Here is a 23941-nt window from a genome sequence, read left to right on the forward strand (position 1 = left end):
AGTGTTTCTGAGCTAGGATCCCTAGCCGGCCTCCAGGCATTCTCAGCTGTTCCTGGCCAGTTTCTGGGTGGCCCCCCCGCATTCTGGCACTCATCCACCCCCTCCTCAGTCCAGGCCAACCCCTGGCACCACAGTCCCATTTGAGGCAGTCTCTGAACAAGCAGATGCTGACGCCCGCTCCAAGAGTCACTCCTGAAGCCTTACGTCGGTTTTAATTACAACGATTATGGCTTTATCAGCAAGATAAAGGTCGCTGTGCTACCCTAGGGAGGGGGGCTCAGAGGACAGGAGCCAGCCTGGGAGGGGGAAGCTTGACCTCTGTGGGAGGGAAATGCCAATTAATTATCTTTTTACAGCTGACTCAATTAGACGCACTAATCACCTGTGTAGGGCGTCCCAGCAGAAGGTGGAGAAATTGCCAGAACAGACAGGGCTCACTGGTGCCCCATCAAGTGCCACCTTGGGGCCTGGGCCAGTGTGATGCCTCTGCCTCACCGGGGAGCATAGGCCTGGCTGGGATGTTTGTGGCATTTAAGCAAATCCGCAAAAATGCATCGTTATTGATCCTGAGAGGCTGGGCTTGCCTCATGTAGAGGTGACCAGACACGCTGCGTTACTCTTTAAGGCCAGGCTCAATTAGCCAAGGCGCGTGCTGTTAGTGGCAGGGTGAACTCAGGAGCTACGCTCTGAACATCTTGCACAGTGAGTTGGGCAGAGGGCGGGGAGCTGGGTCTCTCGCTCCATAGGAGTGGGTAGGAGCAGCCGCTGGGGTCTGAACTCCACCCCCCCAGTGGCCTTGGTGTTAGGCTCCTTTGAGGGTGAGGACTCCTGCCGTCCCCAAGCTCTCCCTCCCCACCTTAAATTTGTCCAGCGGGTACACGTGCTGGTGAGTGGTCTTTGGTCCCTCCAGACCTACTGTCTCCCTCCACTTAGCTGTGGCCTGGGGAGCTGACCCCGCCCTGATGCTCTGGCTTCTGCCTGCCATCAGCTGATGGGGGTACTAGCAGGTGCAGGAGAGGGTGTGGGGGCACTTGTGCTCTGGCTCCCTCACCTCAAGGCCACAGAAAGACCTCACTCCTGATGGCCAGTCTCCCAGCACAGGCCTCTCAGAGCATCACCACCATCACCTGGACCCCCTTTCCTGCCCCATCACCATCATCACAACCTTACCACTGTCACCACTGTGACACCATCATCACCACCACCATCACCATCATCACCTCATCATCATTGTCAAAACCACCACTACCAACACCATTGTCACCTCCATCAACGTCATCACCAACCTCACCACTGCCATCACAGTCAACACCATCACCATCATCATCATCCTTACCACCTTCACCAACACCATCGCCTCCATCACTGTCATCACCAACCTCACCACTGCCACCACCATCACCATCATCATCCTTACCACCTTCACCAACACCGTCACCTCCATCACTGCCATCACCAACCTCACCACTGCCACCACCATCAACACCATCACCATCATCCTTACCACCTTCACCAACACCATCGCCTCCATCACCGTCATCACCAACCTCACCACTGTCACCACCATCACCATCACCATCACCATCATCGTCATCCTTACCACCTTCACCATCACCATCATCACCTCCGTCACTGTCATCACCAACCTCACCACTGCCACCACCGTCATCACCATCACCATCATCATCATCCTTACCACCTTCACCAACACTGTCATCACCAACCTCACCACTGTCACCACCATCACCATCACCACAACAATCACTATCATCACTACCATCACCATCGTCACCACCTGTTATAGATTAAATCGCGTCCCCCCAAAGTATGTGTTGTAAATCCTAACCCCTATACGTGTGGATATAATCCCATTCAGGTATAGGGTTTTCTTTGTTATGTCAATGAGATCATATCAATGTAGGGCTTGTCTTAAGCCAATCACTTTTGGGATATAAAATGAGCAGCTTAGGCCCAGAAGCAAGCAAGTACAAACTGGGGGAGGGAGATGCCACGTGGATATTGCTAAGGAACCCAGGAACAGAAGCTGAAAAGAGACAAGGACCTTCCCCCAGAGCCGACAGAATGAGAAAACCTTCCCTTAGAGCCAGTACCTTGAATTTGAACTGACAGCCTTCTAACCGTGAGAAAGTACATTTCTATTCATTAAAGCCACCCACTTGTCGTATTTCTGTTTTAGCAGCACTAAGAAACTAAGACACCACTATCATTATCATCACCACCATCACCTCCATCACCTTTATCACCACCATCACTGTTGTCACCTCTACCCGTCACAGTCCAGGGACCAGATCCTGTACTCAGTATTTCCCACGTGGCTTACACTTAAACTTCACCTCAGCCTAGAGGAGGGTGTTCCTACCCCCACAGTACAGACCAGGAAATGAGAGGCTCAGCCAACACCAGCCAAGGTGCCACGCTACCTTGCGTGTGCCCAGGGCCTTTTCTGGCCCATGAGGACACCCTCACTTCTGGTTTGGCTGTACCCTGGTATCCAGTACCCTGGTATCGCTCGTGTAGAAATGGGTGCACCGGGACCTCGTCTTTGAAGAGACTAGCAAAGCTTGGCCTACATGCCCCCCGCCCCCCTGGAGCCCTGGTAAAGGCTCCCTCGGCCACCTGGGCCCCTCTATCTCATTGTGAGATTGGGTTTATTTTTTAATGAAGATATTTTAGAATTCAAGAATTTTCAAATGTGTGTTTCTTTGTGAGATCCTGGACAACGAAGGATCGCATGGCTTGCCTCCGACAGCAAGAGACAGGCGGGCCAAACATTTGATTGCTATTTTCCGAGTTAAGTTCTTGGAATTTCCAGTCCCTGACGTGGACAGTGGATCAGAGACTCCAGCCAGAGCATGGCTCGCAGCCTCCGATCCCAGCACCGCACGACCCCAGGGCCTGTGCCGGCCTTCCCTTTCCCTTTCTGATGCACAGAGGACGTTCTAATAAAAGCCAAGTCCCACTGGACCAGGCCCTCTCCAACGCTAAGAATAAAGGGTGGCCCTGTTGTTGCTGACACGTGAGCATTCTGTCACCCTCACGGTTCCTGCTCTGAACATTCTTTTTTCTAAAAAGAGCTGAACACTCTGTGCCCCACCTAAGCTAGGTGCCACCCTGCCCGCTTTTTCAGAAACACCGCGCTGATGTTTCTCGACTACCTCAGGGGCACGCTGCTGTTTGCAGACTTGCCTTCTGGCGCTCGGATTCACAGGATTGCAAACTAATCAGGAAGAGAGCTGCTTCTGCTGGCAAGCAGCCAGGACTGGGGGGCTAATTTGGGGTTCTTTCCAGAGTCTGTTTCTGACACCCTCGCCCACTGCTTGCCTCCAGGCCCTCCTCCCTCAGCCAAGCTGTTTGTACACAGCTCGGCAGCTCGGGGCTGGGGCGCCACCAGGATGCTGCTGCTGCCTGGGGCTGCACATTGCCCGTGAGGGTGTGGCAGGGGCACTGGTCTGGGGGAGGCAGGCGGACAGGCAGTCGGTGAGGGCTCCCCTGGCCACCGACCCCTGGCTCCAAGCCTGCCACAGCCAGGCCCTCGGGGACGCAGGCTCTCCCTGCACCACGCTGCTCCTCATCCTGTGGGGGGACTCCCCTAGGAGCTGCGGGGCCTACGACCCTGGGTCTCGGCCACAGGAGGACAGAGTCTAGGCCACGGGGTCACACCAAGGCCCCCTGGTCACTACTTACAGCCTCAAAAAGCTCTCCTCTGGTTGCACGGCCTTTTATTTACTTGAAACTATTGTTAAAAAAAAAAAAAAATTTTTTTTTTTTTTTTTTTTTTTTTTATTGTTAGTTGGAATCGACTCGACGGCACTGGTGGCTGGGTTTTTTATTGTTAGTTGTTGTTTCTAGAAACTCGGCCCTTCTTCTGGTCACTTTGACTACAGCACCTGGGAGGGAAGAGTCGGGGTTGAGGGGGATTGAAGAGAGCCACCAGAGACCCTTCCACCCACGGCAATGGAAGACCCTCCTGGGATGGAGGCCTTAGGGGCCTCTGAGTGATGATGTGGACAGTGGGCAGCAGCTTTCCAGGAAGACGGCCACATTGAGGGGAGCATGCTCAGGGGTCAGCAGAGAAAGGTCACTGCACTGTAGAGTGCAGGCCCAGGGGTGACACTGCGCAGGGTGCCCTGTGGGGTCTAAAGGAGAAGTCTCAGCACTGCACTGCTCGATCGACGCTCTGGGCTGCGGAAGCAATGTGCCTCCGAAGAAGTAGGTTCACCCTGTTTGGGGTTTGGCTTCTCTTAGCAAACGGAGACTATTGCCTCCCGTTCTTCCAGAAAGGAGCAGAGTATTTGCACCTGGCCCTGATGGGAGAGTTTCCACAGACTGCCCACGCTGGTGGATGGGGATCACAGGTGAGGGAGGGTCTGGTTCATGGGGACGGTCCTGGGTCGCACCACCCTCGCTGTGGCCCTGGGGCGGGGGGTGCTGCAGCGTCCTGGGAAGAAAGGTGGAAAAACAAGCCCTGTCCCTTGGGCAGCCAACTTCTCCTTGAAAAGAAAGACACTGAAGTCCTGCCACCATGAGAAAGGATTTCTGGGGGCCCCCCCAAAGTGTGGCCATGTGGAGTTCTTCCTGCTGGATGAGCGTCACCTGGCAGGGTTGGGACACCCATGGGACTGGATGGGCTCCGAGGGAGACATGGGTAGTCAGAATCCATGGGCTGCAGGAGGCGACTGGCTTGCTTCCCGGGGCTCCCATCACAGCTCTGTCTGTGCTCTGAAGGCATGGGGAGTCCGCAGCTCGGGCTCCTGCAGAGCTTCCCTTATACACAGGGCGTTGGGGAGGCCCAGGGACCAGCGGCATTTCTAAGGGACAAAGATAGCCAGGAGGGAGGGTGACAGGCGTGGGGTGAGGTGGTCAGCAGGAGACAAGACGTGAGGCCTCCTCTGGAAAGGGTGCCAACCCACGCCCGCCCAGCCGGCTACACAAAGAATATGAGTGCCGGGCGGAGGGGGGGGTCCTGTGCTGAGGGTGAGTCATGGACACCATCTACTTGGATCCCAATTCTAGGGAGGCCCCCTGCCTACTGGCACAAAGACCACTGGAACGCAAAGGGAGAAGGGATAAAACGATGTCAGGTGAGTCTGTCTCTGGCTACTTTGGAGAGGATAGTGAGGTACTCAGCAGCAGGAGAGGCGGCACCACAGTCACCCGCTAAGACAGGTGGGAGCTCCGTGAGGAAAACATGCCCCACATACCCCGTAGCAAACCCCAGTTCTCTAATGCTAACCATCAGCCGGACTCCTCTGCTGGCTCAGAACGTGAGCTACGAGCACAGGACTTGAGCCTCCACTTCCTCGGCATGTGTCTTGGCAGGGCTGGCTTCCCACACACACACATCCTCACCCCATGCTCACACCTGCTCATGTCTGCTCACACTCTCGCGCAAACACACATGGATGCACAAACGCATGCACACTCACATGGGCATGCACATAAACTCACATGTGCACAACACACTTACCCAGTCACACATGCTCATATGCACACACTCACATCCACGCTTACATGGGCATGCACACACTCTCACACACACATGCTCACAATCTGGCACTCACACACAGATGCACAGTCACACATACAAATTCACATTCACATTTATGTGCACACACACCCACACACCCACATGCACATGTAAGTTCACATATTCACATAAAATCACACATGCGTGTACAAACAGTCTCAATCATGTATATGTACTCTCACACTCACAGACACATGTACAATCACTTATGCCCATGGGTGCACATATACACACACACCCTCAAGCACACACACACATTCACGCGGATGTACACACTCTCATAATATACACTCTACTGCAAACACATAAACGCATACTCACATACATGCATGTGTACACTGATACGCACTTATACGTTTACAAGGCTCCTATGGCACATGTACATTCCCCCTCTAACTCACTGTCACTCACACACACTCACGTTCCCCAGGGCATGGGAGAGAAGGTCATCCTCCTGCTTTCCACGTGGTGCTGGACAGAGCCCTGCCCTTGTCCTGCACGTGTGGACCCTTGGTCTGTGTGGCAGGGATCCCTCCCTTCCCTCCCTCCCGGCCTCCAGGACTGAGCTTTTAGCTGAGACCTTCCTTTCTCCCTTCCTTCCTTCTTTCTTTCCTTCCTTTGTTACCTCCTTCCCTCCTTTCTGCTTTCCTTCCTTTCTTCCTTCTTTTTTCCCTCTGCACAGTAAGATGCCCCAGCCCTGGGATCAGCCACTTCTCCAAGGAGTCTGGTTCCTTTAGTGGAGAGTGGTGTTTAGAAACCCCTGGCTGGGCATCGGGTATGCTCAGTGCTGTTGGGGTGTCATGGTCCCCAGGCCCTCTCTGAGCCAGGGAGTATATGTAACACACACGTGCACACACATACACTAATATGTACACATATGTATGCACACACACTTATATCTGGGCTTATTTTCATTTCTGCCTTGACAGCGCAATCCATAAGTTCATGCGTTACTTCCAGTTCTAAGCCAACACCTCCAGATTCATTCTCATTCTCCGCTTTTCTGTATGTACTTCTTGCCCCAACAGTGAGGAAGAAGCCTGCCTTCTATTTCCCTGAATAGAGTGACTAATTTGACCAGTCCCAGGTGTAACCCATCTCTCACGGGTGCTCTCCTTGCCCCCTTGAGCTCCTACTCTCTGTAGTGGAACAACCCCTGCATGGTGCCCTCCTCGTCCTGCCTGGGCTCTGATGCCCCTCAGGGGCACTCTGGGATGTCTGCCTTACCCGGGCCCCACATAATGACTTCATGGCTGAATTGTTCAGGAAGGGGAGGGGAGAGGGAGAGCAAGAGGGTCTTTGAGAAGAAGAAACAGCCCTAGAGGGAGGAGAGACCCTGAAAGATTAAACTTCTACTCAAGAACAGTTGCCCCAAACAGGGCTGCTGCTTAAGTCCCAGAGAGAGGAAGGGCACCACCAACTTGTAAGCGAAGCATTCTCCCCGTCCCCTTCCCCAGCTTGTCTCAGTGTTTGTTGTTGTTAGTTGCCATTGAGTCAGCTCTGACTAACAGCAACCTCACGTACAACAGAACGAACATTGCCTGGTCCTGTGCCATCCTCACAATTGCTGATATCTTTCAGCCAATTGTTACAGCCATTATGCCAATTCATCTCATTGAGGGTCTCCTTCTTATTCCCTGGCCCTATACTTCACCACCCCCACACGTCTGTCAGTTTGTCATACTGTGGGGGTTTGTGTGTTGTTGTGATGCTGGAGCTATACCACCGATATTCAAAAACCAGCAGGGTCACCCATGGTAGACGAGTTTCAGCAGAGCTTCCAGACTCAAAAAGGCTAAGAAGAAAGGCCCGGCAGTCTACTTCTGAAACGAACTAGCCAGTGAAAACCTTATGAATAGCAGCAGAACATTGTCTGATACAGTGCCGGAAGATGAGCCCCCCCAGGTTGGAAGGCACTCAAAAGACGACTGGGGAAGAGCTGCCTCCTCAAAGTAGAGTAGACCTTAACGACGTGGATGGAGTCAAGCTTTCAGGACCTTCATTTACTGATGTAGCACAACTCAAAATGAGAAGAAACAGCTGCAAATATCCATTAATAATTGGAACCTGGAATGTATGAAGTATGAATCTAAGAAAAATGGAAGTCGTCAAAAACGAAATGGAATGCATAAGCATCAATATCCTAGGCATTAGTGAGCTGAACTGGACTGGGATTAGCCGTTTTGAATCAGACAATCATATGGCCTACTATGCCAGGAATGATAATGGCGTTGTAGTCATCATCAAAAAGAACATTTCGACATCTATCCTGAAGTACAATGCTGTCAGTGATAGGATGATATCCATACGTCTACAGGGAAGACCAATTAATATGACTATTATTTAAATATATGCACCAAAAGCTAAGGCCAAAGATGAAGAAATTCAAGATTTTTACCAACTTCTGCAGTCTGAAATTGATTGCCCGTGCAATCAGGATGCATTGATAATTACTGGTGATTGGAATGTGGAAGTTGGAGATAAAGAAGAAGGATTGGTGATAGAAAATATGGTCTTGGTGATAGAAATGATGCCGGAGATCACATGATAGAATTTTTCAAGACCAACAACATCTTCATTGCAAATACCTTTTTTCAGCACCATAAACGGCGACTATATACATGTGGCCCTCGTCAGATGGAATACACAGGAATCGAATCGACTACATCTATGGAAAGAGACAATGGAAAAGCTCAATATCATCAGTCAGAACAAGGCCAGGGGCCGACTGTGGAACAGATCATCAATTGCTCATATGCAAGTTCAAACTGAGACTGAAGAAAATCAGAGCAAGTCCATGAAAGCTAAAGTATGACCTTGAGCATATCCCACCTGAATTTAGAGACCATCTCAAGAACAGATTTGATGCACTGAACACTGATGACCGAAGACCAGATGAGTTGCGGAATGACAGCAAGGACATCATACATGAAGAAAACAAGAGGTCATTGAAAAGACAGGAGAGAAAAGACCAAGATGGAAGTCAGAGGAGACTCTGAAACTTGTTCTTGAATATCAAGTAGGTAAAGTGAAAGGAAGAAATGCTGAAGTAACAGAACTAAACAGAGGATTTCAAAGGGCAGCTGGAAAAGACAAAGTAAAGTATTATAATGGGATGTGCAAAGACCTGGAGTTAAAAAACCAAAAGCAAAGAACACGCTCCGCATTTCTCAAGCTGAAAGAACTGAAGAAAATATTCAAGCTGTGAGTTGCAGTACTGAAGGATTCTACGGGGAAAAGATTAAATGACACAGGAAGCATTGAAAGAAGATGGAAGGAACACATAGTCACTGTACCAAAAAGAATTGGTTGACATTCAGCCGTTTCAGAAGGTGGCATATGATCAGGAACTGATGGTACTGAAGGGAGAAGCCCGATCTGCACTGAAGGCACTGGAGAAAAACAAGGCTCCAGGAATTGACGGAATACCAACTGAGATGCTTCAACAAACGAATGCGGCACTGGAAGTACTCACTGGTCTATCCCAAGAAATCTGGAAGACAGCTACCTGGCCAACTTATTCCCAAGAAAGGTGACCCAATCGAATGCAAAAATTATTGCACAATATCATTAATATCACACGCAAGTAAAATTTTGCTGAAGACCAATCAAAAGCAACTGCAACGGTATACTGACAGGGAGCCGCCAGGAATCCAGGCCGGATTCAGGAGAGGACGCGCAACCAGGGATATCACTGCTGCTGTCAGACGGATCCTGGCTGAGAGCAGAGAATACCAGAAAGATGTTTCCCTGTGTTTTATTAACTCTGCAAAGGCATTCAACGTGTGGATCATAACATATTATAGATAACATTTCAAAGAACGGGAATTCCAGAACACCTAATTGCGCCCGTGAGGAACCTGTATGTAGAAGAGGCAGTCGCTCGAAGAGAACAAGGGGATACTGCATGGTTAAAATCAGGAAAGGTGTGCGTCAGGGTTGTATCCTTTCACCATACTTATTCAATCTGTATGCTGAACAGATAATCCGAGAAGCTGGACTATATAAATAACAACGGGTCATCAGGATTGGAGGAAGACTCATTAACAACCTGCGTTATGCAGATGACACAACCTTGCCTGCTGAAAGTGAAGAGGACTTGAAGCACTTACCGATGAAGATCAGAGACCACAGCCTTCAGTATGGATTACACCTCAACATAAAGAAAACAAAAATCCTCACAACTGGGCCAATGAGCAACGTCATGATAAATTGAGAAAAGATTGAGGTTGTCAAGGATTTCATTTTACTTGGATCCACAATCAACACCCAAGGAAGCAGCAGTCAAGAAATCAAACGACACATTGCACTGGGCAAATCTGCTGCAAAGGACCTCTTTAAAGTGTTCAAAAGCAATGATGTCACCTTGAAGACTAAGGTGCGCCTGACCCAAGCCATGGTGTTTTCAATCGCCACATATGAAAGCTGGACGATGAATAAGGAAGACCAAAGAAGAGTTGATGCCTTTGAATTGTGGTGTTGGCAAAGAATACTGAATATACCACGGACTGCCAAAAGAACGAACAAACTTGTCTTGGAAGAAGTATAATCAGAATGCTCCTTAGAAGCAAGGATGGTGAGACTTTGTCTTGCATACTTTGGACACGTTCTTAGGAGGAATCAGTCCCTGGAAAAGGACATCATGTTTGGTAAAGTGGAGAGCCAGTGAAAAAGAGGAAGACCCTAAAGGAGATGGATTGACACAGTGGCTGCAGGAATGGGCTCAAGCATTACAAGGACTGTGAGGATGGCACAGAACCGGGCAGTGTTTCTTTCTGTTATACATAGGGTCGCTATGAGTTGGAACTGAGTCGATGGCACCTAACAACAACAAAATACTTTACCAACCATGACATCCTTCTCCAGCAATTGGTCCCTCCTGATGACCTGTCCAAAGCAAGTGATAGTCTCACTATCCTCACTTCTAAAGAACATTCTGGCTGTATTTCTTCTAAGACCCAAAGAAAAAACCCAGTGCCGGTGAGTGGATTCCGACTCATAGCGACCCTACAGGACAGAGTAGAACTGCCCCATAGAGTTTCCAAGGAGTGCCTGGTGGATTCAAACTGCTGACCCTTTGGTTAGCAGCCGTAGCACTTAACCACCATGCCACCAGGGTTTCCTCTTCTGAAACAGATTTGCTTATTCTTTTGGCAGTCCATGGTATATTCAATATTCTTCACCAGCACCACAATTCAAAGGGGTCGATTCTTCTCCGGTCTTCCTTATTCATCGTCCAGCTTCCACATGCATAGGAGGTGACTGAAAACACCGTGGCTTGGGTCAGGTGTACCTTAGGCTACTTGGTGACATCTTTGATTTTAAAAACTTTAAAGAGGTCTGTCAGTTTGTTGTACTGTGGTCGCTTACATGTGGCTGTGATGCTGGGAGCTATGTCACCAGTATTTCAAACACCAGCAGGGTTCCCTATGCTGGACGTATTTCAGCAGAGCTTCTAGACTAAGAGAGACTAGGAAGGAAGGTCTGGTGATCTACATCTGAAAATAAGCCCATGAAAACCCTATGTCTCAATGTTGTGAGCACATTTGACCTTGCTACACATATCTCAGGAATTTTGCCTGCCTGGTTCAACCATCATGACTTTTCCAAATATCCAGTCGATTGGTTTTAGGCAGACACACACCCTCATGTCTCAGTTAATTTTCCATTTGTATCCACTGTTTTAGCATTGGAAATAGCACAATATATTTTTATACAACTTTTTTTTTATCCTGGGTCATTCCCTCTATATGACAGGATTCCTAGAGAAAAAGTGTATATGCAAATTTTCCTTAAAAAATGTGGATCCTTCATGCTACTTCTGCCATAATTAACCACAGACAATTAATATTAAAGCTCGTTAGAATCCCAAGAGGCAATGAAATTTCCCGAAACCCTCTGCTGCGCTCCTTCACTTTTTTTTTTTTTATAATTTTTATTGAGCTTTAAGTGAACGTTCGCTCCTTTGCTTTTATTGGCGAGTGTGAACCAGCGGCAAAGGGCACCTTGATTTTTAAAATGGTCTTACAATAACACTTGATTCTTCATAGACCTCGACTGATGAATACGGGCAACCATTTGTCCAACAAATGAAAGAGGGAAATCACTCCAATCGATTGACGACAGTTCCTGGGAAGGTTTTGTGCATTAAAAAAAAAAAAGGTGCTCCGAGGTTCCTCTCACTGCCGAGGCGTTTTTAGTTCCCAAACCCAATTTCCAGGATATTGTGTGAGCGCTCCACTCGGCGCCCGATGCTGTCTGTCCTGCAATTATCAGCACCTGCATTATGATTCAATGAGCTTAAATTACGGGGGGCTGAGACAGGCGCCCCACTGCCAACAATTAACATAAAAGGGTTCTACAGTTTAAAGCTGTGGGCGGGAATCACAAAAGGTTAAGAGACTAAATATAAAAATCTTTTTGAATATAAAATCAATGTGCTTTGTCACTAAAATCTGGGTGCTGTAATTTAACCAAAATAGTTTCAGAATATCTGGAAATTGTCCACGTCTGCGAAGCTGTCCTTTCTTCTAAATGAAATGCAAATCTCCTGTGCTAAAGTTAAAAACAATTAAACAACTGAAATATTTCATATCAACAAAATAATAAAATACCGCATTCGGCAATTACATATTACTGACATTGGGCCTCTGGGTAGAGAGGGTGTTATCTCTCTTCATTTCACTTATTTGGATAATTGAAAACCAAGTTTTGGGAGGGTTTATTTCCTTAATTGTCCAGTATATAGGGAGGAGAGATGTCCGACTGAACATCTTTGGGCTGAGAACCTTGGTTCAGAGATGGTGTGGAAGGCGCCTGGCACAGGGCTGCAGAGAGGGGGTGCCCCGCTCATGGGGCTCAGGTGGGTGCAGAGGCAGAGCGGTAGGGGGGCATTGCCAGGAGGCACCGGGTCAACACACAGGGGCCTGCCCCTTGGGAGGGGATGTGGGAGGCGACTGGGCTGATGCCCCAGGGCCCCCCAACCAGGTAGGTGGGACCAAGGCCTGCAACCTCCCCAAACTGGCAACAGCGGCAGAGCTGGCTTTGCTCCTGGAGGGACCAGGTGGCCTTGACCCACAGGTGGGGCTGGGGTCCTTCCTGGTTCTGGCCCTCTGGGCACAGAGGAGTCTAGTCTTGGCTCCATGGGCCCTCTGCTCTGAACACAGGGCTCAGGAGGCAGACATATTGGCTCCATTTCTTTCCATTCAGAGAAGTCCGGGATGGGGACGCCGAGCTTCTGCCCCCGCTACTGGGAAGGAGCCCCTTAAGGCCTGGCTGCCATGCATGGGCTTCAGGGACACGTTGGGGCGTCCATAATTGCTGTGGATGAGAGATGTGGCCCCACTTGCCGGTGGCCACTCACACCCTGCTGCTGCCCACTTTCTCCACCTTCCCCCATGCTCCTGCCGCACTCCGACCTCCCGCCGTCCCACCGTGCCCCACGAAGGGCTCTGAACCGGAGGTGGTCAAGAACGTTATGAATTTACACATCAGCTTTAAGCTTGGATAACAGGCGGAGCTGGCCGAGGCCGTCAGCAACACAGCACCCCACCCAGTACTGCCTTGTGGGAGCTTCCTCTGGAGCAGATGTGTCCTGCCAGGTCCAGCCAGGACCCCTGCTCTCCCTGCCCCCAGGGCCCCTGCCTACGCTGAATCACCCTCCTCCAGAGACTAGAGGCCACCCCAGTGAGCTGGGTCTTGGGGAAGAGGGTGTGCCTGGCTAGCTGAGGCCCATCTCGGGGTGTGCAGCGGGCCACGGTTCCTGAGGACACTTTGTTAGCTGCGTTAACCGGATGTGCTCCAGGTGCTGGAGCCCCTCTCAGCACAATTGATGATGACGCGTCCCCCAAGTGCCCCGCGGGCCAATCCGAATCAGCACGTTCATCTGGAGCCCGGGTCTTGACTGGGTGGTCGGCAAACACAATAATCAGCGCCTGATGGCCCTGCTGGGCGCGGGAGCGAGGCCGCAGAGTCTGGGTCACAGGCAGGGCAGCCCCGCCCTAGCTGGTCAGGAGCGGTAACGGGGGGGTGGAGGACCGAGGCGGTGCTGGCCTTCGTTCTTGGCTCACCCCAGAGCCCTGTCCAGCTCCTCACCAGATGCTCGGCCGAGAGCCCTCGGGTGCCCAGCAGGTATCTGTCGGAAATAGGATCTCTCATTCCGGCATACAAGACTACTTGCAAAGACGACTGATTAACTTGCAATGTAGCTTGCCCTTGCTCCTCTGGCAACAGAACCTGGTTCTAGCTGGCATATTTCGGCCACAGAGCCACATTTTATCTAAGGAGCCCTGGTGGTGCCATGGTTAAGTGCTTGGCTGCTAACCAAAAGGTCGGCAGTATGAACCCACCAGCGGCTTTGCAGGACACAGACCTGACGATCTGTTCCTGTAAAGATTACAGCCTAGGAAACCCTATGGGGCAGCTCTGCTCTGTCATATGGGGTCACTATGAATCAGAATCAATTCAATGGCATGCAACAACAGCCATGTTCTGGTCAATGAAATGTAAGGACAGTGGGTGTGGTACCTCCAGGAAGCTGCTTTAAAAGGTAAGATCCTCCCCCCACCCAGCCCCTCATGCTTCTTCCTTCCTGATAGCTGGAACAGAGGCGTGATGGCTGGAGCTCAGGAAGCCTATCTAGGCCCATGAGGCGGCACACGAAGGATAGCAAGAGTAGCAGAAGAGGAAGCAGGAAGTGGGGTCCCTAGTGATGGAGTGAGCTTATCCAGGCTGTGGTCTGTGTGCCTCTGGGCTCTTACCAAGAAAGACATTGAAGCCGCTCTTCAGTTGTTGTTTGTTAAAAGCGGCCAAATCTCACCCTAAGCACTAGCCTGTCCAGGATGGAGCCAAGTTTAGCAGGCACTTGTACAAGTGCAGAGCCTTGTTGGGACACTGGTTAAGAGCTATGGCAGTTCAAATCCACCAGGTGCTCCTTGGAAACCCCACGGGGCAGTTCTACTCTGTCCTCTAGGGTCGCTATGAGTCAGAATTGACTCGACAGCAAGGGGTTTGGCGGTTTTGGTATATAAGCACAGGATCAAGCCTTATTCAGCAGGCAAGACGGGAGTAACTGGAGTAGAAATGGGGGCGGGGCTGCTCCTGGTGAATTCGAGGGCTTCCACTCAATGACAGCCTCACCGAGCACGGCCCTTGCCTCTGGTCAGCCTCGGCCACCGCCATCAGCAGACACCCAGCAGCTCCTGTGGCTCTGGGGGGATGGGAACCCAGGCTGGAGTTTCTGCCCAGGTAGCTCTTGTTGTCAGCATCCACCTGCCCCTAGAGCCATCACAGGTAGCTTCAGTGAGGAGCGTCACTCAGGAGACTCTCTGGCCCAAATCTATTTCAGGACTTATACTGAGTTATCCTGGAAAATCCTGTCTCTTGGTGGGGCACCGTGAGTGGATGTTTCTGGAGATTTCCAGTCAAACACAGTGAGAGCTTTGTGGGCTGGTGTCTCAGTCCTGGGGCTCCCGTAACAAAGTACCACAAGCGGGGGGCTTCCAACAACAGACATTCACTCTGTCGTAGTTCTGGAGGCCAGAAGTCTGAATTCAGGGCAGGGCCATCCTCTCTGCGAAGGCTCTGAAGGGACTTTCTTGGTCTCGCCTGGCCTCTGGGAGCCCCATGGGCATTCCCGGCTTGTAAATGCATGGCTCCATCTCTCCAATCTCCACCCTCACATGGCGCCTTCCTCTGTGTGTCTATTCTCCTGTTTTATAGGAGATGGGATCAGGACCCACCCTATTCTGGCATGATCTCATGTTAACTGATAACATCTTCAAAGGTCCTCTTTCCCAACAGGGTCATGCTCACAGGTACCGGGGCTAGCACTTCAATGTATCTTTTTGGGGGGACACAACTCAACCTACGACAGCTAGTTTCAGCAGCCCCAGCCTTTGGTCCTGGTTGGCCCTACTGCACTCAGCGTACCTGTCCCCAGGTATGCACAGAGGCAGGGACCGGAGGCTGGAACTACACAGGCACCAAGTGCCCCTCGACTGCAGGCAAAGCTGCAGGCCTCTAAGAACGAAGGTCTGGAGGGAGGGGGAGACCCAGGACTGGGTGTTGGTAGGAAAGCACATACAAAGGCACTAAGGTGTGAAGGTGTGGCCGCACAGCAGGGATAAGCTTGGAGGGAGAGAGGTTTCTTTCTTTCTTTTTCCTGAGAATATAAAAGCTAACTGTTAGAGGAAGAGGATTCCCGGTTTATTTCCCCTTGCAGGGTCTGCCTTATAATGCCACATTTTCTTCTTTCTTTCAGGATAATGGATAAAAAAAAAAAAAAGAAAGAAAAGAAAACTTAAATGTAAAGGTATACATCCCCATGTGTTCAAACAATAGGTCGTTATATTGAAGAAGGAGGAGAAGCAGCAGCAGGGGAGGGAGGACAAATTGCCCACTTTGACTCCTGGGGCTCTTTTGCTCCAGGGTCTCCTCCGGCACCGCTTTGTCTACCATGTTTGCTCAGTCCCAGGGTCTCCAGACACCTCCAGGCACAGCCCACCCAGACCCAGGCCTGCACCCCCAGCCTCCCTCATAGCCAGTTGGAGCTGTGGGAGCAGATGGGGCCTTCCTCCCAGCTCCAGTGCCACCTCAGACGGTGGGTGGGGTGACAGCTAAAGGACCAACAGATCGAAGGAGCTGGGTCCCTGATAGGAGCGGCCTTTCAGGTCTGAGCTAACACCTTGGGGTTTCCTGAACATAAGAGCGAAGCTGCCTGCATACTAAGCCATTATTATTGTGTGGTGGTCTCTTACTTGCAGCTAAATGCAATTCCAATCACGACAGAACTGGCATTCTTTGGCGATGTCCTTGACTATTTGCAGAATGCCAGTTGCCACCTTCTCGAGGAGGACAGACAGGCAGCCAGAGGGTTCATGACCTGGAGCAGATTCAGGGCTGGATAAGGGTGGATGTGTGTGGGTGGGTGGGTGGTGGGTGATCTAGATGGCGTCCCCTTGTGTCTGGGGGACAGGGCTCCTTAGTGACACGGCCACCTGAAGAGCTTGGTGTGGGAGAGAGGCTTTCATCAGTAGGTGGGAATTGGTGGGAAAGTTCATTTTGAATTGTACATGAACAGAAGGAACTAACAATTTAGCTGGATCATGATTTGAAAGCAGTAAACCAGATAATCTCTTGTACATACAATCATGGTATGTCAGGCACTAAATTGTGTCCCTGCAAAATAGGTGTTGGAATCTCGACCCCTGTATCTGTGCAGGAGATCCCGTTGAGGAATAGGGATTTCTTTGTTATTTTAATGAGGACATATCAGTGTAGGCTGGGTCCTAAACCTAACCACTCTAAGTCTTAAGTAGAGCAGAACAGACACTGAGGCGAAGACATACTGGGGAAGACAGACACAACGTGAGGATAGCCAAAGAACCAAGAAACACCCGGGAGCTACCGACAAGGAAGGAATCAACTCGGCAGAGACTTGATTTGGACTTTTAGCCTCCAGATCTGTGAGAAGATAAATTTCTGTTCTTTCACCGTGTGGTGTTTCTGTTCCAGCAGCACTAGGACACCAAGACACAGTGAAAGAAGAAAAGATGGGGACTGAAAAAAGAAGAATCCACCCCACTCGTGTCCAACAGTGCTGGAAGACACTGTGTCTCCCCGGCCCCTCGGGCCATGGGCTCTCCCACACGTGTGTCAGAGCTCTGCCTCACGGCTGACGTGCGGCACTGCAGGGAAGTTACTTCATTGTTATAACTTGAGAGTGTGTCTGGGGTGCCTAGCCTGGTCTCTGGGGTCACTGATGATGGGGTTGCTATGGCAACCCCTCTTTCTGCTTGGTGGCGGGGCTGCCACAGGCCCCAGAACCTTCTGACTAGCAGTCCTTGCCTAGAACCGGACCTTACCAGCCATGACCTTGAGGCCAGGCCAGCATAGGTGCTTGACCTGTGCATGGAACAAAGGAGGGGTGGACATTCCCATGGAGCATTCCCTGGGGTGGGGTCTGCCTGTCTAGCCCTTTCCCATGAGAAAAATTATCAGCAACTCAACTCTCACAGCTGGTCCCCAAACTCAGGGAGCTGATACAGCTGGTGAAGGGCTGGGGCCCTCTGTGTGGAGGGTTCCCTGGGCTGGCTGGGGCTGTGGAACTTTCAGGAAGGCCACGGAAAGGCCTGCTGAGCTGAACACCAGCTGCAGGATATTCAGGGTCAATTCTGAGCAGTTCATACAAGAACACATCCCTCAAAGCCTCCCCGAAGGTGGTTTTTGGTGTGTCGTCATAGCAGAGCCAGGAGCCTCTCAGAAAAGATTTGTGCACCTGAGCCCTGTGACGTGGGCCTATTGGGAGGTCCCAGCTCTCCCTCGGAGCAACAGCAGGAACCCAGTGTCTTCGGGGCAGGTGTGGTGCACCTCTCAGGAAGCTTGAAAAAGGGCCGTCCCTGAAGCACGCTCATGATGATGAAGGATGTCTTGTCCAGCCTGTCACCAGTAAGACCCCCTAGGGGTGGGCGGGCACTCCTCATTCACATCCCCTAGCATCCACTCAGTCATGTCTGGACATCACATGGACAGCGTCTTAGTACAGCCCATCCTGCCCTGCATCCCAGGAACCCTGCAGCCCCTGACCCCACCCCACAGCACCAGGGCCCAGATCCCAACTGTGGGGCAGGGGGCAGTACATGGCCATCAGTGCCCAGTCCTCTCCAAATAGTTGTGGAGGGTGCCATGCCCCAAAACACACAGGCCCGTGGGGAAACGCCCAAGCCCTGCCCATGAACACCCTCATTCCCTTGTCATGTCTGGAAGGATCAGACAAGATACCCTGGGGTGCCCGGGCCCAACTGCAGGGACCCCACTGTGACCCCCATCCTCCCCTGGAGCTCCCCCACCAGAGTGATGCGGGGTACCGATGTCTCCGTCACCTCAATTGCTCATCAAGGTTGTTCCCCGCATTAAGATGCCAACCACGTATTTACAATGGGAACATTTCATATTCCTCAGCACAATAACGGCAGTGATTAAACTCTGATTCAACTCCCGAGCCTCAGCGCCTGGCTCCCATGATAATTCCGGAATAGTCGGGGTAAGGCAAGGCCAGCGCCTTGTGCGGAAGCTGGGCCCAGGGCCTGGTCTCCCCAAGGAGTCTCAGACCAGATCCCACATGGGTGCCAGCCCTCCACATGCTTGTGGCTGATGGGCAGAGGCTGTGCTCAGATGGAGTCATCTGGAAACTGGAACACACACGTGTGACCAGTGAGGGCACCCAGGGGTCAGAAGATGGTGGGGCTGGGGTGTCCATGCCCAGGCTGACCATGGGCCTCATGGGTGACAGTGGTCTTGATGGGTTTGCTGCTGTCCAGGCCTGGCCTCGGCCTGATAGAGCCACAAACAACCCAAGATGCTATGGCCAGGGTGGACAAGGCACCAGCCGCCTCAATTGAGTGCTCATGGCAACGCCCAAAGCTTCCAGGACCCTGAATGGCCACCAGGAGAACCCCATCCCCCTGTGGCTGTCCAGTATGGAGCTGCATATCCCTAGACACCAACACAGTCCCACCTGCCCTTTAACCTACTCAGCGGCCCTGCCAAGGCCTGCAGGTTTCGGCACTTTGCACCTTTCCCAGACACTGAGCCCAAGTGCCAAGCCTGGCTCTCAGGGCTTTGTTCCCCCCCATCCAGGTCTGGGGTGCTGCTGTTTCCCCCATACCAGAGCCCTTGACACCTAGAATCAATGGGCCATCATATCCACTCACCAGCTGGGTGGCAGGGGCCATCTCCCTGGCCCTGCAGGGTGCCCCATGCTGGCGCTGGCTCCACATTGGCTGTGGGGAGCGGCGGGTTGGTTCCAGCTTTTTTCACTGACACCCTGGGCTCCAGCCCCTGGGACTCAGGGCTTGACAGAGGGTAGGAGATGCACTCAAATCCACTGTGAAGGGAAATGGTGGGCCTGACTGTCCATCCTGTGACCCCAAATGGGATGGGGGGATGTAAGGGGGAGAGTGGCCCAGGGCTGAACAGGAGGGACACCCCAGGCTGTCAGGGCGAAACAGTCACTCTGAGCCTGCTTGGGCTGTGTGCCTCGGGACATGCACTGTCCAGCCAGTCTCGGGGGTCATGCCCAACACCCTGAGACCCAGGAAGCGAGACGGACTGCGGTGGGGAGTACAGGTCTCTTGGCTGGAAAGGAGAACCACTGCTATCAGTGTTCCTGCAACCCACCTCACTGCCTCTGCACATGCCCAGCGGCGGGCAGGCTTAAACTCAGGGGCCGGCTGGTGGAGAGGGCTTTCAGTTCTCTTACAGAGGGCACAGAGCTGCAGCATCACACTGGCTGCCCTACTGTCAGAGTTATTTCTGATTCTGGCTGTGAGGGTTACGAATAAAGGTGGCAGTGCAGGGGAGCTGAGCATGGCCCCTGGGCATGACCTGCAGCTCAGGCCTTCCTTCTGCCTCTGAGCATGGGCTCACAGTCTGGAAGTGGAGAAAGCCGGCAGAGGTGCCAGATTCTGAGACCTGAGCAGCATTTCCTCCATAGCAAGCATCAAGGTCCTACCCGTCTAACCAAGGCACCCCAGTTCTTTGCAAGAAGGAGGAAAAGGGTCTAAATGGGCTCGGGGTCCCTGGGTGGTATAAACAGTTAACATGCTCAGCTGTTAACTGAGAGGTTGGAGGTTTGAGACCACTCACTTGCATCTTGGAAGAAAGGCCTGGCAAACTACTTCTGAAAGGTCACCAAAAAAAAAGAAAAGAAAAAACCCTGCTGCTGTCGAGTCTATTCCGACTCATAGCGACCCTGTACGACAGACTAGAACCACCCTGTAGAGTTTCCAAGGAGCCCCTGGTAGATTCTAACTGCTGACCTTTTGGTTAGCAGACTAGCTCTTAACCACTATGCCACCAGGGTTTCCCTGAAAGGTCGCAGCCATTGAAAACCCTGTGGAGCAGTTCCACTGACACACACAGGGTAACTGGTTTGGCTCTGGATGAAAGAGCTCAAAACTAACTCAATGGAAAAGGAATTTTAACTGGAGAAGCACTTACAGGTCGTTGTAACGCCTTTCACATGTAATCATCAGGAAGCAGAATGCTGACACCCATTCTGATGACCTGAGTGTGTTTCCAAAGGGGCCGAAGTGGCCAAGTGCAAGACTGGGGACAGGCTTTGGGGAGACCAAATCCAGCTCTGGGCCCCAGAGCAGCCTGGTGGCCTCAGACCACCCCCAGCCTCTTGGTGCAGGTGATGTTCACCATGACATGCTTGGTGGTAACAACTAGATGGTGAGGACTAATATGCTGTGAGAGGCATTCTGGGCTGGCAAGCCCACCTCGCTCCTAAATTCTATGACAGGGTTTTGAAAAATGACAAAGAAAAAGCTTCTCTGGGAAGGAAGATGGAAGGAAGAGAGGGAGGGAGGGAGGAAGGCAGAATAGAAACAAGGAAAGTAGGGAGGGAGAGCAAGGAAGGAAGGATGGCAAAACAGAGAGAGGGAGAAAGGAGAGACAGGGAGGAAGGAGGCTAGGAGAGCAGGCAGGCCTGGCAGAAGAGGCAGAGGAGAGGCGGAGGGGCAGATGGCTGGGTGGAGGTTGCTCAGAGGCCCAGGCTGGCCAGGCTTCACCTGGACACGTGCTTTCCCAAGGGTCAAAGCAGGATATAGGGCCGTGGAGACTCACACATGGGGAGGGGACACACAGGCACAGGATACATGCCAGCAGTTCATACTCCACTGCCAAGGCAAGTCGTACAGCCACATGGGTGAGGGCAGGCCCCGGGTATAGCAGCCTTCTGGAACATTCCTCCTCTCCTTTAAAAAGCCCCCACACACGCCCCCACTGTGTCCACTGCCCAGGGACGATCAGCCTCACTCACAATGGCGTCAGGATGGGTGTCTCTCTGTCACCTTCATCCACCTTAAAGAAGCTGACATCAGAGTAGGCTGGGAGCTGCACATACCGGATGCCTGCCGAGATCCTTAGGACTCGGCCTCTCTCACCTTCCCAGGAGAGAAGAGAAAACAATATGCTTGGGCCTGCCGAGGGAGGGTAGCAGGTGAGCATCTGGGCTCTGGCCCCTCACCCTAGAGGCCCAGGCTAGCCCAGGGTGGAGGCTCGGGGCCTGGACATTTCACAGAATCCTGACCCCCTGGCTCCATCAGCACAGGTCGGTCACCCCAGTTCCTAACTGCACTCATTGGTAGGGCCTCACAGGCCCTGTCCTTGGTCCCCAGGTTTCCAGTTCTGGGCCTCAGGCCCGTGGCACCACTTCTTGCCCTGGTCCATCACCGGGGCTCTCTGGAGGGCCTCTACTCTGACCAGCCTTGTGGCACCAAACCACGCTGCCCATGGCCCCAGGCTGGCCAGAGGTGGGGACTCACCCCGGTGATTGTTATGGAATGAGTTGTGTCCCCCAAAAATGCGTGTGAACATGGCTAGGCCATGACTCCCAGTATTATCTGGTTGTTCTCCCTTTTGTGATCTGATTTAATTTTCCTATGTGTTGTAAATCCTAACCTCTATGATATTAAAGAGGCAGGATTACAGGCAGTCATGTTAATGAGGCAGGCCACAGTCTACAGGATTAGGCTGTATCTTGAGTTAATCTCTTTTGAGGTATAGAACAGAAAAGTGGACAGAAAGGAGAGGAATCTCCTATCATCAAGAAAGAAGAGCCAGGAGTGGAGATCATCCTTTGGACCTGGGGTACCTGTGCAGAGAAGCTCTTAGACCAGGGGACGATTGATGACAAGGACCTTCCTCCAGAGCTGACTTTCCTCCAGAAAGCCTTCCCTTGGAGCTGGTACCCTGAATTCAGACTTCTAGCCTTTTAAACTGTGAGAGAACAAACTTCTGCTTGTTAAAGCCATCCACTTGTGGTATATCTATTATAGCAGTACTAGATGACTAAGACAGTGGTCATTGCTACTCTCCCTACCCGTCTCTCACTTTGACCCTGAGGATGAGCTCTGTCCCCAGGTACACAGCACAAGCCTGGGCACACCATCAGTGCCCAATAAATATCGCTGAGTAGACACACAAAAGCCTCCAGAGTCAGCTTATCAGGTGCAGGCATCCAGGCCCATCACTCCTGGCCTTGGGACCTGACAGATCCTGAGGCATGGACACCACTGTCCACTGTTCCTAGGGGTCACCAAGCACAGATCATGCAGGCCCTCCTGGGGGCAGGTAGATGTGGAGGCACTGGGCTCCCTGCCCACAGGAATGTCTGGCCATGGCCGGAAGACCCAGACAGAAAGGCCTGCTGGGTGGCATGTGGGACACTTGGGCACCAAGAGATACTCAGGCCAGCTGTGCCAGGAGGGGAAGGAGAAGGAGCAGATGCCCGGTCCTCAGGCAAGGCAGACCCAATGAGCTGATACTGTGTTTTGGGGCATTTCCAGACTCACAGGGATATGTGTGTGGCTGGGATCTGCAAACTCAGGACACTAAAACAAAGGAACAAAGCTCAGATGCACTCCCACCTGAGTATGGCATGGAGAGCACCAACTCTGGCCTGGGTCTTGGACCCCAGGGGCTGCTTCTGATGTGGGATGGTGGGGCCCTGGGTCCTCCACTCCTGGTGCCAGGCAGGGTCACATGGACTCTGTGAGGTTCAAGGTCCAATGGGGAAGAAGAGGTCAACAGGCACCACTGACCACTGTCAGTGAAGGATACCACTGTCCAGCCTCCTATGTCACCTGGGTCTGGAAAAGGAGATCCACTGGACAGGTATTGGGAACACCTCTGATTTGGAAGGAAAATGTTCCACGTATGGTATGAAAAAACAGCTGTAGTTTGATCAACCTCTGCTTCTGGTCAAGATAGAGTAACTGGGGCTGACTTATCTTCCCATGTGAAACAACCACAAAAGAAGACACGATATAATTAAAGAACAGTTTTCAAGATACTAGACATCGGGCAGCTAAGGACAGCAATCCCTGAAAGATGACAGGAAATGAATGATGTGAGCTCAGTGAGTGCCCAGTCACTGCCCTGGTAGAGTGTCAACAATTTGGTGCAGAAAAGGCAACTGAGGCAGAGCCAACAGATGCCCTCACTGGGGAAACAGCTGAGGACCTGGGTAGACTGAGGCACCCATTGGGAGTTCTAGAGTTCAAAGGACACAGGGGCAGAGAAGGAGAGCTGCAGACAGGGGGGACCCCGGATATGCAGAGTGTTCCCCTCAAGTATTTGGCAGAGCACAGATCAGTGCAGGCGACCGAGGGAACTACACAAGGCTAGGGACAGACCACCTGATAGGATCAGAGGGAGCAGAGCCTGCGGCCCACACAGGGCCAAGGATGGTGCTCCTTCCCACCAGCCAGACCAGGAAACCTCAGAATTCGCCAGCACTGGCTACAGCACTCACAAGGGTCTTGCCTTAGTAACAGGGAATAATTAGGCCTAGACTGGGCACTCCTCCAGACCCCCCTAACAAAC

The 23941-nt window shown here is 51.9% G+C and overlaps 1 protein-coding gene across 1 annotated transcript in view; it reads right to left on the reverse strand.

Moving 5' to 3' along the window:
- MORN1 (MORN repeat containing 1) overlaps positions 1–23941 on the reverse strand; it is a 104843-nt gene that overhangs the window by 25870 nt on the left and 55032 nt on the right. The window contains exons 9-10 of the mRNA XM_049875498.1: positions 21375–21498; positions 19261–19433 (exon numbers count right to left, since the gene is read on the reverse strand). Coding sequence (XP_049731455.1) covers positions 19261–19433; positions 21375–21498 — 297 coding nt within the window. The remainder of the gene's footprint in view (positions 1–19260; positions 19434–21374; positions 21499–23941) is intronic.

The sequence above is a fragment of the Elephas maximus genome, chromosome 3 (assembly GCF_024166365.1).
Source record: "Elephas maximus indicus isolate mEleMax1 chromosome 3, mEleMax1 primary haplotype, whole genome shotgun sequence".
Taxonomy (NCBI): domain Eukaryota; kingdom Metazoa; phylum Chordata; class Mammalia; order Proboscidea; family Elephantidae; genus Elephas; species Elephas maximus.